General features: G+C 42.3%; 1 protein-coding gene across 7 annotated transcripts in view; it reads left to right on the forward strand.

Annotated features, from left to right (window-relative positions):
* Positions 1 to 16,215, forward strand: part of ehbp1 (EH domain binding protein 1) — a 160,362-nt gene that overhangs the window by 38,522 nt on the left and 105,625 nt on the right. For all 7 annotated transcript variants that reach the window (XM_039783401.1, XM_039783405.1, XM_039783406.1 and 4 more), the window contains exon 6: positions 15,587 to 15,768. In XM_039783401.1, coding sequence (XP_039639335.1) covers positions 15,587 to 15,768 — 182 coding nt within the window. The remainder of the gene's footprint in view (positions 1 to 15,586; positions 15,769 to 16,215) is intronic.

Here is a 16,215-nt window from a genome sequence, read left to right on the forward strand (position 1 = left end):
GAAGTTTTTGTCGCCATCTGCTTGCCTCAGGTAAGACCTAGTCCGGCATTGCCAGACCTATCTCCACAGCGCTGGCTACACCAGGGAAACATTATAGGATAGGAGAAAAAAAAATGCTCTGGGTTGTATGTATTACTTTACCAATTGCAATCGTCTTGGGCGGCGCTAAGTTTCTGACGCTGGTGGCTCTGCAAAATAGTCTCGGGAAGAAACTTGTTTTGGTGGATCATTTGCACTACAATCCCCAAAAAGAATGTATCGCCATGTGTACTTTGTCCATAGCAATCCCCACCAATCGGACCCAAAACCTCCCAGTTAGAGATTAAATGCTGTAAACATATTCTTTGTAAATCTTTACAATCCTTCCCTGAAATAACCAACCAAGTCTAAATTACATGTCATTTAGCTGACGCTTTTATCCAAAGCGACTTACAATTGCTATATATGTCAGAGGTCGCACGCCTCTGGAGCAACAAGGGGTTAAGTGTCTTACTCAGGGACACATTGGTTGATGTATCGCCGTGGGAATTGAACCCAGATCTCCCACACCAAAAGCACGTGTCATATCCACTGCGCCATCACCAATACCTAAATCATTGCACGATCCAAATTTTCTCCGAAACTGCGTGTAGCTCGAAGGCTGTTGTTGTTTGCCGTAGCAAAGGGACTTTGAGAAGGGCAACACACAGAGTACATCCGGATGTCAGGCTTTATCCTGTAAAATGTCGATCCAGTCTAGGTAAGACCTACCTTGTTGCAGTACTTGGCTTTATTGTTTATTTCCTTTCAATACATTTATGTTTGCACCAATTACCAAGGCAAATTTCTTGTAAGTCTTACTTACTTGGGAATAAATCCTATTCTGATACTGGGTGTTTAAAACCGCAAATGTTGGGCATCTGGTAGGATTATTATGACACATACATCCCACATAATATCAAGATCCGTGGATTGATTCCAGCTGGCAACCTCTCCTTCCTAAAGTATACTTGTCAACTATTAGTAGAAGTTTAAAATGACAAAAAGATAGACATTTATTTAAAAATGTCAGGGACTAGATATTAACTCAAAGGAAGCTAATTCCTGTTACAGGAACATGATGGCTGTTGTCCCAGAGCAAGCATGTCCGGGCCCTGCAGGAGTTTGCCAGCTCCTGTTACTGCCTCCTGTCCCCAAGCTGACCCAGAAGACAGACAGACACACACACACACACACACACCCCTAAGCAGTTATAAACGCACACACATTCACCTACAGACACATGCTGGCAAGGTTCACCCGAGGTGTCTACTTTATCAGGTATTTTTGGAGTTGGTGTAAAATGAGCCGTGAACCAGCAAGAGTGAAAGTGAAGTGAAGAAATAAGAGGAGGAGGAGACAAAGTTGTGAGGGACGAGGTAGACTGAGATGCTATTTGTTCAAGGTGTGTTGTAAACGCCGTGTCACTCATTGGCCTTTTCTCTTTAAATTGCAAAGTTTGCAAAACCTGATGTGCGGCTGGCTCCACATCCTGTGCTGTCCTGCAGCCCCTCTAGTTGCAGAACATTTAAAAAAGAGGTCATGACATGAACTTAAAGAATTTGTGGAATTTGTTCTAAACTTTGACAAATGTCAATTTAATGAACCATTGTTTCTGTCCTTGTATGTTGCCCGTTTTCCAGTCTTCCATTTTTTTTTATAATTTCTGGCAGCTACAGTCCTGATATCTCATCGGAGGCTCTTTTAGTCGTGTGTTATGAGCTGCCACGCCCTCTGTTATCAGTCATCTCTGAGGTCGTCCTCTATCACTTAATGGCTTCACATCCTGCCACCCGGCCTCCTCCTCGTTCGGCTCTAATCAGACTCTTCCTCGTTCGTCTTCATCCTCCTCTTACCTTGTTTTGGTGTCATGTCTTACATGGCGATGATGGGTGGCCAAACTGTTCTGGTGCGTCGTGAGGCACGATTGGACGACAGCAAAACAGTTATTATCTTCATCTCTCGGTTATTTATTTTTCCTCTGTGCGACTTAAGATGGCTGCTTGCGATGGAGACAGGCCTTTGTGGCCCGCAAAACACTGCCCTCTGCAAATCCCCCTGTTTATCCACAAGCTTGACCCGCTGGGCCTGTGTGGGCGGGTCGTTGGCTCGGTAGATACGTGCGATGTGTGTGGGTGGTGGTGGCGAAAGAATATGTGTGGAGAGGTTTGTGATGAACTTAGGTTAAACTTGTGTGTAGGGTGACTCGTTTGACATTATCTCGTTAAGATCCGCTCACAGTGAGTTTGTTGTGTATTTGTGTATGAGCATTTTAGGGAGCGCACACACACACACTCACTCACACACTACTGGTAAACTGAGGCATCCGTTCTGCTAAGTGGCAATGAATAGGGTCTTGTGATGTGCTCTGATGCCAGCGCTAAGCCAGCCACTGACAGTTAGACTGATCCCCAAACATGTCTCTGTCTCTGTTTTGGGATATAAATCTGTACTTGGAGTACCACACCCAGAGAGAATGATGTCAGGAATCGAGGGGTCTTGCAGTAAAGGTGTACACCCATGGGTGTTGAGGAGATGTGGCGAAGGTCACATTCACCATAAGAGAGCTGCTCATATCGGGTGTGTCAAAATTTGCTTACAAATGTTCTTTTAAGTAAATGTTAAAATGATAAAGAACATTGTTACAGATAAACACAAAATCTGCAACATATGCATTATATTTAGCTCATCTTTTATAAATGTCTGAAGCCACTCTTGTGTTGACAGGAGTAGAATGCCTGTGGAAGCACAATGGTGACCCTTGCCCCACTTAATGCTTGTTGGTTATGACTCATCCATGATTCTGTAAATTATGCTCCGGTTTCCTTCTAAGTCACTCTGAAAGTGATCATGGACTAAATGGCTCATCCACAATGTACACACTTGGGTAGGTATGAGAGGCTGTTTGTGTTTTTCTGAGTGGTTTTTCTGAGTGTGTCCCACATGTAGATGCACATAAACAGAATTGGGGAACCCTATTGTTCTTTCGTGGAAAAGGAATTTCAAAGAAGAAGCACTCACCCATACACACACACACACACACACACACACACACACACACACACACACACACACACACACACACACACACACACAATAAGACACACCAGCTCCTTATCCAATCCCTCCACTAATTCCCCCTTGGTAGAAGGTGTTCATTGTTTCTCTTTCATTCTAATCTCTCTCTCTCCTCTTTTTAAAATCCATATTAGATTCTCTTTGAGTTGGCCACAATCAGAGGCACTGAAGCAGAGCATCACCCTGCTAATGCTCTTTGTCTCCCCAGATTTGTCACTTAGCATGGAGAGTACACCTTTGTCATGGAGCAGGGTGGGAGAGAGGCAGACTCTCACTTGGGGCAATTCTTTCTTGTTTTAAACCCCCTCCCCTTAAGAAAATCAGCTTTGCTCTGGATTAGGGTCCTATCATAGCTCTGTCAGATCTCAGCAGCCTGCCTAAAAACGCTAAAACAAACCGATCTTTAGAGGAAGATTTTGTGGATGTCGAGATTCTGATTCTGCGTTGTCTTTACCTGGAAATCATCATTTGTTATCTGTGAAGTATAGAGATTCCAGACTGGGATCTTGTGAGCTTCTTAGCATCCTCTTTTCTGTTATCCGGTAGTGATGTTAAAAAAAGATGGGAGGAGTATCACCATACACTCATCACAATACTTGTATGTAATATTACAACCTTTTCTTGAAAGTAACACAAATGCTTAAGAACTAAGTGGGTAAAATGAGCGTAAATGGTAGGGCTGATCTATAAATTGCATTTGCAAGTAAATCACGATATGTTAAAATGAGATTTTCTAACCTCAAAGGCTGCGATTACACTCTGGTCACGTCACACGCAATAGTAAAGCAGTCTGCAGAACCTGCCCTGCTAACGTTGCTACCTCACGGGGCAACACTGCTAACCTGTATCACCACTTAAAAAAACACCTCAAAGCCATGTACGATAGTTGCTTGGCTAAAAACACCAGTGTGTCAAGTAGGCGGGATACCACCCGACAGGGCTCACTGGCCAAAATGTTTGAAAGCATAACTCCATATTAACGTACTTCAGAACAGAACGTGGAAATTACCCAAGCAGTAGGGTTTACCTCAGTACGGTGACCAAGCCTGGGCTCACTATGTCTGGCAGTGCCATACTCATTGTGCACATATACATATTTAAAGATTGTCCAGTAAAGTTCACAGACAGTGTTTAAATAGTGCATTTTCTGCAATCGGCACTTGAGTTTGTGTGATTTGTTACTGTCTTTCATATTAATGTTTACACTAGAGCTGGGCGACATTGAAAAAAATCAAATTTCACAGTTATTTCTTTTTTTTGACCAAATGCATCGTTGTCGATATTGCCACGATATTGTAGTGTTGACTATTGGTGCTTTCACAAAATCTTAACACAATGAGATTTTTGATAAATAATCACCAATAATGTGGATACGATGGCTAAGTGGGTAAAGGCAAATAATAAGACAGCTAGTAAGTCTGGTAAGTTCTGAAAATGACATCCCTTCACTGTAATGTAAAGACGGGGTGGCCTCTAGCTCACCCAGTAAGAGCATTCGCCCCATGTTGGCTGAGTCCTGCAGTGGCGCAGGGTTCGAATCCGACCTGCTGCCCTTAGCTGCGTGTCATCCCCCATCTCTCTCCCCCTTTCCTATCTATCCACTTTCAAATAAAAGGGAAAAGCCCCAAAAAAATAATCTTTAAAAAAAAAACAGGAAAAGACAACAATTGTGTAAAAATTTAAGACGATATCTAGCTTCATATATCGATGTCGATATAATATCGAAATATTGCCCAGCCCTAGTTTACACCAGGCTTATTTGTCAGTGCTTTATGTTGTCATGGTAATTATTACATGTTTACAAGGCTGGACTTTCAACAAATCAGTCGGTGTGATTGAAGCCGTTTATAATTGTGTTGGTCATACTAGACAATGATGTATTTTTTGTCTTTGTTGAATAATACAGCAGATAAAGAGCTTAAAAAATAATCACCATTTTAATTGCAATCGCAATATTGGTTTTAAAAAAAATTATTATTATTTTCCAAAATCGTTCAGTCCTAGTAAATGGTCAGAAGAGAGGACTACTGGGAAGGCACAGTTAATGTCCCTCTATTCAGCACATAGAGCACTTTCAGAACTGTTTTATGAGTAAAGGCCAGTATTGTTATTAGGTTGTACATGCCGGAGGTTGTTTTCTTGCTTTCGTAGTGACAAATTAAGCCCGATTTTGTCGGCATTGTATCAGTTCTGCAGAAAACGTATTGGTTGGGTTTTCTGCAATACATGCGTGTCTTTTCTTGTCATAGTGCGTACTATAAAATGAGATTGAAAAGCTTAAAAGAACTTGGGTGGTCGACCATCATCTTCATTTATTCTGTTACACACAGGCACACACACATAGACACACCCACACATAACCACTACAACATCTTTCATGCACTCAAATCTGTCTACATGTACAAGGACACTAATTTAGCTGGACACGTACATACGCCTCCACCGATGTCTGCCACCGTGGTTAATCTGCCATCCTGATATCTGAACTGCTGCTTCATGCAGGAGGAGTTATCAATCCCAGATACAGTAGCTGGAGGTTTTGTGTCTCTGTTTGTGTGTGTGTGTGTGTGTGTGTGTGTGTGTGTCTGTGTACGTGAGAGATGTTATTGGCCATTTTAGGCCTCTATGATGGCCAGAGATGGTGAAATGGTGGGAAAAGTGATGAGCAGGCACTTCATAGACCAGGGATGAACTCTTGCTATAATCCTGTCGACCTATCTCCCTCCCTCCCTCCCTCAAATTCTTTTTTTTCTTTCTCCATCACCCCCTCTCCCTCATTTTCTCCATCTTTTCCCCTCTCTCTACTTTTCTTTCCATCAGTCTCCTAGCTATCCACCTCTCTGTCTTTCATTTTCATCTTCTCTACCCTTCTCTCTTTCCATTTCTTGACCACCCCCCCTTCTTTCCAAACCCCCCGTGTCCCTTTCTCTCTCTCCAGCAGAAGTGCAGAGCCAGGGCTTTTGCCTGCTGGTAATTTATTTTCCCATTAGCCCCCTGTCTGAAGTGCATGCTCTGGGTCTGAGTGTGTGTGGGGGGCACTGAGGGCCACCCAAAGAAAGACCCGGAGAGTCGAAGAGAGGAGGGCACCCTGGACACACTGATAAGACGAGAGAGAGAGAGAGAGAGAGAGAGGGAGGGAGGGAGGGAGGGAGGGAGGCAGGGTAGGAGGGACAGAAATGAAGGGAGAAGGAGAGGATATGAGATACTGGCTTGGTGTCCATCTAAGCATGTTCGCTGGTTATGAATTATGATGCAGACTAATTAGAAAAACTTAATGAAAATGGCAAATTTCAACGATTTCTGTTGTTGAAATTATTAGCCAATGAGTCAAGACAATTGAAGTTTATTAGTTGTTTGTCATTTATCAAACAAAAATGCCTAACATTTACTGGTTCCAGCTTCTCAGAATTGAGGATTTTCTGCTTTTCTTGTTTTATATAACTGTAAATTTAAATTATTTGGTTATGGACTGTTGGTAGAACAAAACAAGACATCACCTTGGGCTCTTGAAAATCTAACAAATAAACCAAATGAAACAAAAATAAAATAGTTGCAGCCCCAGTGTTTACACCAGTTCTGATCATAGCGTAGATCTCATCCTAAAGAGGTTTTTATGTCAATTTGCTTCATGTCCATGCTGCAAAATGGCTTTTTCACCCTAGGGTCCTTTGCACCATGACCTCGAGCCAAACACCCCCCCAGGAGCTTTTATCACCTGGGCCGAACATTGGGAGAGTTAGCATAGAGTAGCGTTATCAGCTGAATAGCTTAGCGCAGGGGCTAATGGACCCACGTTTGTGTCTCGTAAGTTACTCCACTAATAATGCCCAAAATGATACCAAACGTCTACACTAGTACAAATAGGTTATGCACTCATAAAACGATGGATTGGAGGGTTTGTAAGTACACCAGAAGTTTATGAACACTTGCCTGCTCTCTTCTACTAGCTGCTGCTACTGCTGCTACCTGCAGTTAGACGAGTGCTTAGGGCCGTCTACAAGTTACAACACCGAAAAGAGATACAACAAAAATATGTATTAATTTAATGATTAAATAAGGTAATGTCTCCAAACTTACCTCAATTATGACTTGTCTCCTGCTAGTTATACCACAGCACTTTAAAAAAAAAAGTTAAATAAAAAAATATTTTTGTTGCATCTCTTTTCGGTGTTGTAATTTGTAGACGGCCCTAAGCACTCGTCTATTAGCAGCAACAACAGCAGAGAGCAGAAGCCAGCAGGCAAGTGTTATTTACATAAACTTCTGGTGTACTTACAAACTTTACAATCCATCGTTTTATGAGTGCGTTTGTACTACTGTAGAAGTTTGGTATCATTTCGGGCATTATTAGTGGGGTAACTTTACAAACTCAAACGATGACATCCAGCTACCCCCCCCACCTAACGCTACCTATGCTACTAACTCTCCGATGACCGACTAGCTGAAAAAAAGGCTTCTGGGGTGTTTCCGCTAGGTCATGGTGAAAGGACCCTAGGGCAACTCCAAACCGTCACTTTAAGGCTCTCCTTTATCTCCTCCTATATTAAATATACCTTGCTTTTACTGTAATCCCTGTCCAGTCAACATTGTTTTTTTGCACATTGTTTAATGTAAATGTGTGTGCCAGGTGCATCTCTAAAATCTGTCAGAAATATACGCTCAAACAGCGCACATAGTAATGACCTAAATATACATTCAAGTCAAGTGGGAGGCTGAGGGAGTAAGAAGGAAGCCAGATGATTTTTGTGTGTGGTTAGGGTGACTATCCTTCAACCTATTGGCTCTTTGGTTTATCCATGATAGCTTTTATATCTGGAGGTTTCATTAATGTTGTTGAACCTCTGTAATATTGCAGTTCTTCATTGTATTTCTGTGTGTGTTTGGCTTGCAAGCTAGCAAGAGGTTAGTCACAAATGAAACACTCACCTCTCCCAGTTAGGATTAGACCTTTTAAGGGCTGGCTCGTTGGTGACTCCCCTCCTTTCATCTGCTGCCATCAGAGGCAACCCTGCATTAAAGGCATTCCTCTCTCAGTGTATTTCCATTGCTTTCTCTCTCTCTCTCTAACCCCCTCTTTTCTGTCTCTCACACAAACACCCACTAGGTTATGTTTTCTCCATTCTGATCCCCAATGTGTGATAACGACAGTCTCAAACATGGAATATTTGCTTCAGAAGCAAGATATACCATCTGTTAAGAAATTAGTTGAAATTAATTAAACGAACAAGTCTGACAATGTGATGTCATTAAGCATAACAGCAGGGATTGCCATTGCCTACTTGATGCTTTTTGAAGGTAATCATGAGTGCATTTGAGCAAAGTGCAATGTTTTGTTCATTTATTGCAAAACTATATTATCATATCCAACAAAAGAAATGCTGGACACTTATTGGTTTAAGTTGAAAATGTGATAATTTTATAAATCTGCCTTTACAACTCCTTTTGATCAAAGACCAACTTTTATGTGGCCCTCTCCACAATTAGGTCAGACTCAGCTACAAAATGGCTGCTCTTCCCTACTATGCCTACTATGCTGGTAGTTGATGTTAGGCGTCTTTCTCAAGGACGTTTTTACAGCATTCAAACTATACCGCGGCCTTCGCTTATTTTTACTGGGGGGGGTGCGCTTGCGACTTACAACGACTTACAAAGATGCATAACAGCTACAAGTGTATGCACTATACAGGATTTACCCTATTATACTTTATCGATAGGTCAAACCGCAAACAGCCAGCCACAAATAGTCTATAAACAAAGCATCAGGCTGTCTTTGAGATTTCACATGAACAACGGTTAAAGTTACTCAGGCTACCGAAGAATACCATAATTCCTCCGTTCAATTAGACCTAAGCGACGTACCCTAAGCTTCCATCCTTAACAAACAGCCATGTATATGGGCTCTTCCAGTCTCTCCACTGCTGGCTGTTCCATTTTAATGGGAGAGAGGAGCAAGAGGGGTTAGGATGGTGACCGGCCTCTGACGAGCTGTTATACCACCACCATCTTTAGCCAGAGAGGACGTTATTTCTTCAGCTTCTTCTTGCGTTGTCACCCCGACGGGAGGTGTGCTAACAGGGCTTGCAGAAGGTGAATTGGTGGTGCTATTAACGTCTTCGCTACACAATTTCTTAGTAAAACCAAAATCAATTAAACTACCTTGTTTTCTTTTTGCCATAGCTATATATGCTAACTGCAGAATGGACTTCAAGGACTTTGCGCACCATTTAATGGCCTCCAACGTTTATATTTTTTCTACGAATCTTTGAGTTAACATGTAGCCTACTAAACATGAGAGGAATTTGCACCGCAGCGCTGCCACGCCTTGATGCTCATGGCAGGAATATTATCCTTATTCAAGTGAATTAGGTTTAAATCGCCTTCATGCATGAATGAATGATATTTTTGCAATTTTACACACAATAATCCACGATGATCACATTACACAAAACTGAAATTGCACGTCAAGATGACACATTGTCAATATTTTTAGAGACCCCCCAAAAATTTCACAAATCACGTTTTCAGGGGAGCTCATGTCTTATTAAGGGGAGCCGAGTTCCCCCTAGCTCCCCCGTAGTTTGCATCCTGCGTTTTTAGATCTCCTTCATTAAAGCTTAATGAGATTTCGAGTCTTCATCCAGTTTGAGTTTTTGTTTGTAGTTGTTGGTGCACTGTGGTTGTGTGTGACTGTGTACGTTTACCCCACTATCACCAATATAACTGCTTCTCTTGTCTCGTGAGTTGTAGGCCTGTACTGATTGTACCTGTACCTGGCAGTAGGCACACGCTAGTCTGTCCCATATGCAGTTTCTCAGTGTTATACAAAATATACTCCATGTCTGGAGCTCAGTGTCATTTTAAACCATATTCAGCCAAAACTGTGGCACACACTGTGCTGTAATCTGCCCTCCTTTCCCTTTAAAACAAGCCTAATCCTGCTCTTGTTGTGACTAATCTTCTCTCTTCACTCTCTTACTTCTCTCACTTTACCCCAACTGTTTGTCAACCGTGTCGTTTTTTGTTGTTCACGCCCCCCGGGGAAGAGGTGGTGGTCAGTGAAAGATGTTTCCATTTTGGGGGTGTTTAAGTTAAATCTGATCCACAAGGTGGTTCTAGTGAAGAGAAATCCTGTGGTTGTGTGTGTGTGTGTGTGTGTGTGTGTGTGTGTGTGTGTGTGTGTGTGTTGCACATTTCATTCCATTATTAAGACCATTGTTATTGTAATTCACATAACCACAGTGATAGTATTGCAAGCCTTTTTATGTCCATTGTTGCCTTTTAAAAATACATACTGCTCCGGGGGGGAAAAAATCCTCACATATAATAGTAGCAGATGAATAAATTGGTCTTAATCTGAGTGAGTGTGTGTGTGTGTGTCTATAACGCCTATAGTGCGGTATTCATAGGTGGTATGTAAAAAGGCCTGTCTTATCAGTTATCAGGGAAGGCCAAATTGACACAGAGGAATCACTCCATTGTGTGTGCATTCAAAGAGAGATGTGAGCACATTGGATGTCTCCATTTCCAATAACTGTGACCTTGAGGCGAGAGGAATAGCACCCCCTCCCACACACACACACACACACCAGCTCCTCCAATCTGCTGACTGCTGAATTCAGCCAGAGCCAGCTGATTTTGGGTGTCGGGGCGGAGGGCTAATCGGCGCTACCTCAGGGTTATTCCATAGGGTAAATTGAGTTTGGCTTTTATTTTTTCTGATCCGTGTGAATACAAATCACAAAGGCCTGTGTACTTTTTTTATGTGGAGTAGAAAATGTGATGCCCCTCTGTCCATATTATCTGCTTTGAGGTTGAGGTTTTGTTGACGAGAGAGGAAGAAGAGATAAAAGGAAAATAAAACAGTCAAATGTGGCATGATTTCTGATCCATCTAACATAGTCTTATGCTTATTGCAAAGAACTGTTAGACCATGGCAGTTTATGGTAAAGTACAACATCAAATATGTGACTTTTCAGATGTGCAGTCTTATTGTAGTCTGTAAAGTTGAGAGTTGAGTGTGACTGACCTCAGGTTGTCCCTTTCATCCAGTTCAGGATTGTTTTTTGTTTTGTGGCAGCAGGCTTAAGTCAGATAATCATCTGCTTGACGTGACGAACCAGTGATTCATTACTTATCATCGTTGTGATACCAAGCCATGTTTTTATCTTCTATCTTCCTCAACAGTATACTAAACATTGCCACACTCACTTCAGTTATTGACAAATCATTGTACCATACATATTGCGAAAAACGGCAGGAGCACAAAAGAACGAGAAAGTTGCCACAAACTAGAATAGCAAACTAACTAAAATAGAATTGATATATAATAATATTTGTACGTTTTGTAGTTCTCTGGTCTCTCCGATCTTCGGTCTCTCTCAGAAATTTGGGAACTTGATCAGTGTAAGAAAAGACAATGTTGACGTGTGAATTGTTAGTAAAAGTGGTAGTATATGGAACATCGGCCATTAAAATTAGAAACCAATTGACTGGTGACCTCTGTTTAAAAGCTGTGTGTGTCTGTGTGTCAGACCAGGTTTATACAAAGAAGCCAGTTTTTTTTTTTTTTAAGCACTCAACCTAATTAATCCATCTCTCACTGACAAAAGGATCCCAACCCCTCCTTCCTCTGACCCGTCCCATTGGCATTTTGGGGCAGAGGGATTCAGCAGGACCCCCGGGCACCCCTCCTGTCCTGACCCCTGCCCCCCCACCAGGGGAGCATCTGTGGATCGATCCGCGGCCAGCTGGCACCGGGGAGAGGCGCAGGACTGGTACTTTTAACACAAACGCATCCTTCTTGGATGAAAGTCGTTCATCGTCATTTATGAAATGAATTAGGCAGTGCAGAGTAACTAAAGGCAGGTTTCAGGATTATTATCTTTAGTGCTTTCCATGTGTCTTGTCACCTGTGTCCTGGTTTGTGTGAGTGTGGTACAAAGCTGTAAGTCGGAGCTGGTCTTAAATGTTGCTCTGCAGTTGTACTGAGCTGCAGCTAGGGGGCAGCATACAGCCATCACCCCTCCCTCCTTCATTCTACCCTCCCTCTCTTTCCCTGTCCTTCTTTCTCTCTCTCCCTTTGTGCCCCCTACACTCTCTCACACACACACACACACACACACACACACACACACACACACACACACACACACACACACACACACACACACACACACACACAGGTATTTAGTCAATCTCTGGGCTCAGAAAGAGAGAGCATAATATTGATAATCCTATTCTCTCTGTATTAAATTAAACTTCTTTATTGTACCTTCCCTTTCCCTTTACACATAGTCACAACCTCCCAGTCACCCGAATCCCAGCTACCCCCCTCACTTTCTCTCAAACACACACAGTGGCATGCACGCACACATTGATTGACAAGCAGCATCCGGGGAAATAGAGAAGATTCCATTGTTTGCTGTCCCTACTCAAATCTGTTGAAACGGTTATTCCATTCTTGTGCCGGGGTATTTGCATATCCTTAAGTATTTCCTATTTTCAAGATCCCTCTCCCCTTCTCCTACCCATCCTCCTTTTTGCTAAATCCCCTCTTCTTAAGTGTTGCATTTAGCAAATTCATTCATAACGTATCTACATGCGCTATTAGCTTAGTATAATAGCCAGGGTGTAATCTGCAGAGAGAGTGGAGAGTTTTTTTTTTGCCATCTTCCTCTTCTCCTGATGGGCTGCTCTTTGGACAAGCTGGGGTTTGTGGTGGGCCGATGATAAGTCATTATTTTCCCCAGCTAACCCAGCTGAAGTGACAAGGTTAAAATGTCAGCACGAAATGTCAAGTGGCCTCGCTAGTCAATCGGTCGGTTCCTTCTGTAGTTTTTTTTTTTTTTTTTATTTAATTATTGGTCTGAGCAGGGAGTGAGGTAGGAAAGCTGGAGCGAGATGGAAGGATAGCGAGAGTTAGATGAGATGTACGGTGGGAGATGGAAGGATGGAAAGACGGGATAGAAACAGAGGGATAGAGGTTAGAGAAACACATTCCGATCGTCTTTGCCAGAACAATTTTAGGTTTTATGTCTACTCCAAATGCACTTGGAGTATAGCTTTTGAGAACAGAATTTCCTCAGCTGGTCTGGGATTCACACTGTCAACCATTCACTGACAAGACGTCTTTTGACTTCCCATGCCAACTGCGTGAGTTCTTCAGCCTGTTACTCTCTCACACACACACACACACAAATGAAAGCCAGCGTTGAATAGATACTTTGAATTAGTTAATCAGTTATTTAATCAGTTAATCTATTGGTTGTTTTAAGGCATCATGTTGATGGAAAAATTTGTATAGTGCTGACTGCTGTCACATGATATGCATTGTGAAAAGGGGATGCGAGTTAAGAAACAAATATTCAACAATACATATTTAGAAGAACACTGAAAAAAAGAAAAACCTAAGCAAATACAGAGACGTTGCTAAATGTGTGCAACATAGTGAAAGTCAGCTATGATGTTTTTTGGAAAACAAGAAAGACCAAACAAAAGTGAGCACATTTTCCATCTGGGATGGTAGGAGAGAACCCAACCATAGTGTTATCCTAGAGAAGTTTGGGTTGTGTCAGATTAAATCTTTTTGTTTTGCAGGGAGACATAACTTTATGATTATTATTATTATGATTAGCAATCACTAACCTGAATTTTTTGTGTTGTGATTAAAAATCATGTTGCTGTGGTCTTAAAACATCTCGCCAAAGGACAATAGTTGATGATGATTTGTTGTGTCTGCCTCTTGACTATTTTTAACCTCATAATAATTTATTCATAGGTTCAATGTCAGACACATGCGTGTAATGTTTTTATGATTATGAATTGTGAGAGTTGAAGTCACAATACACATTAACATGCCATGTTAGTACGTGAAGGCTGGCCCACAGATTTCTAGTCTCTATTTGGAGCTTACATAGTTTCTCACTATATTACCAATAACATCACCACTCTGCACTGATGCCAACTCTGTGTGAGTATGTGTATGAATTTATACCCTGCGGTCCTCAGCGATAAGGCTGAGATTAAGTTTTCCCCACAGAGCCAAAACCTGAGGTGTGTGTGTGTTTTTGTGTGTGAAGACATCAGGAAACAGGCAATGTAAAGAGTTTGTATCGCTTTATCTTCCATACACGCCAGAGTGTATGTGTATATGTATATGTGCTCCCAAACTGGTGTTGTGTGAAAGAGAGCTTGCTGCTCTGCTTTGTACGGCATTGTGCGCATGAGAGGATGGATCCTCGGGGCTCTATTCACAGCTCAGACAAGAAGGTATTTTTCTGTGGTATAATAACGTGTGTGTGTGTGTGTGTTGTGTGTGTGTGTGTGTGTGTGTGTGTGTGTGTTGTGTGTGTGTGTGTGTGTGTGTGTGTGTGTGTGTGTGTGTGTGTGTGTGTGTGTGTGTGTGTGTGTGTGTGTGTGTGTGTGTGTTTTAACATATGCTGTTTTTGGACATCTATGCAATGAAAAGGAGACGAAAAAGGAAGAGCAGCCAGATTCAGTGTCGCCACTGCCCGCTGCTCTCATTCCACATGGCCTGTGAAGGGACATATGTGCACTAGTGTCTGACTTTACGTTGGACTCAGTCTCACGTCATGCAAATGAGCACATATCCGTTAACCAGGAAAATGTGGCATGGTTTCCCATCATAAAAAACCGAATCTGCAAAAACTAAGGAAGCAAAACAGAAAAGAGGGACATGGTATGTGAGTGGTATCAACACAGCAAGGATGTGAACCAGTCAGTATTCACTGACAGCGTGGTGCTTCCCTAACCAGACTTGCAGCAGACAAAACCCATCAGTTCAGGGGTGGGGGGGGGGGCAAAAGGCTGGAACATCCCCAACTGTTTAGTTTCAATATCTAGCAGTCAGTGACAAGGCTCTCTGGCAGTTCTTATTTTCCACACACTGTCCTCTGGTGAGACACACACACACACACACACACACACACACACACACACACACAGATTCTATAACTCTTATCACCTGGTCTGTGGCATATTCCCAAATTCCAATTTGACTGCTAGCCCCTGGCCCAGAGCCCATCTCTGAAAAGAAGTGCAGCAAAAATGGCTTCAGCATGGACCTTTTGATAGGAAATATCAGGAAGGATTTCACAACTGAATTCACAATGAGGAACGCAGGAGGGCACATATTTTAGCTTGATCTGGATTTACCAACCAACAGTGTTCCGAATTTATCTGGATGTTGTAATCACCAGTCATTAGTAATCATAAAAGTATCCTGTGTTAAAATGTATCCTACATCCTGCACTTTCTGAAAATGAAATACTTGTTCCCCAAAGGAGGATGTGAAACAGTGAGCAGAAATTAAACAAAACCAATTAGGTCTTCTCCTCAAAATTAATAAAGAAAATGCCCCTTTGCTACCGTTTCTCTTCGTTTTCCATTTAATGTCTGCAGTGTCACTGTCAATTGAGTAATATGGGCCTATATTCACCTGAATGTGCTTCATCTTGCTGTCTCTCTCCAGGAGTCTCCATCAGGGCGGAGAAAGGCCTTGGCCACCAGTAGTATAAACATGAAACAGTATGCCAGTCCAATGCCCACGCAGACGGATGTCAAACTCAAGTTCAAGCCCCTGTCAAAGAAGGTGGTGTCAGCCACTCTGCAGTTCTCCCTCTCCTGCATCTTCCTCCGTGAGGGAAAAGCCACGTAAGTCTTGGTCTTCTCTTCTAATGGCTTTCCAAAGTAGAGTTTGAAGCTCATAATGTTCTATTTTTTCCCCGGCTTTTCTGTAGTGTAAATAAACTCTTCTGGATGGCCTTTTCTGATCCTGCTACTATTGGAGATTTTATTGCAAGTCTTTCAGAAATATACCAGACGTGAAGTCCTCAGCTCTGTTAGGAATCACTAAGCTAATCTGTCTGGGTATGTGTGGTGTTCTACTAAATGTGTACCCGTATAATAAAAATGTATGAGAATACACACACACACACACAAACACACACACACACACACACAGGGCCCTATTTTAACGATCTGAAACGCAAGTATGAAACGCCAAACGCAAGTAGCTTTGTGGGCGGATCTCGGGCGCTGTTGCTATTATACCGGCGGGATAAATGACTCTTGCGCCCGACGCAAATCTAAAATGGGTTG

The sequence above is a fragment of the Perca fluviatilis genome, chromosome 19, assembly GCF_010015445.1.
Source record: "Perca fluviatilis chromosome 19, GENO_Pfluv_1.0, whole genome shotgun sequence".
Lineage (NCBI taxonomy): Eukaryota > Metazoa > Chordata > Actinopteri > Perciformes > Percidae > Perca > Perca fluviatilis.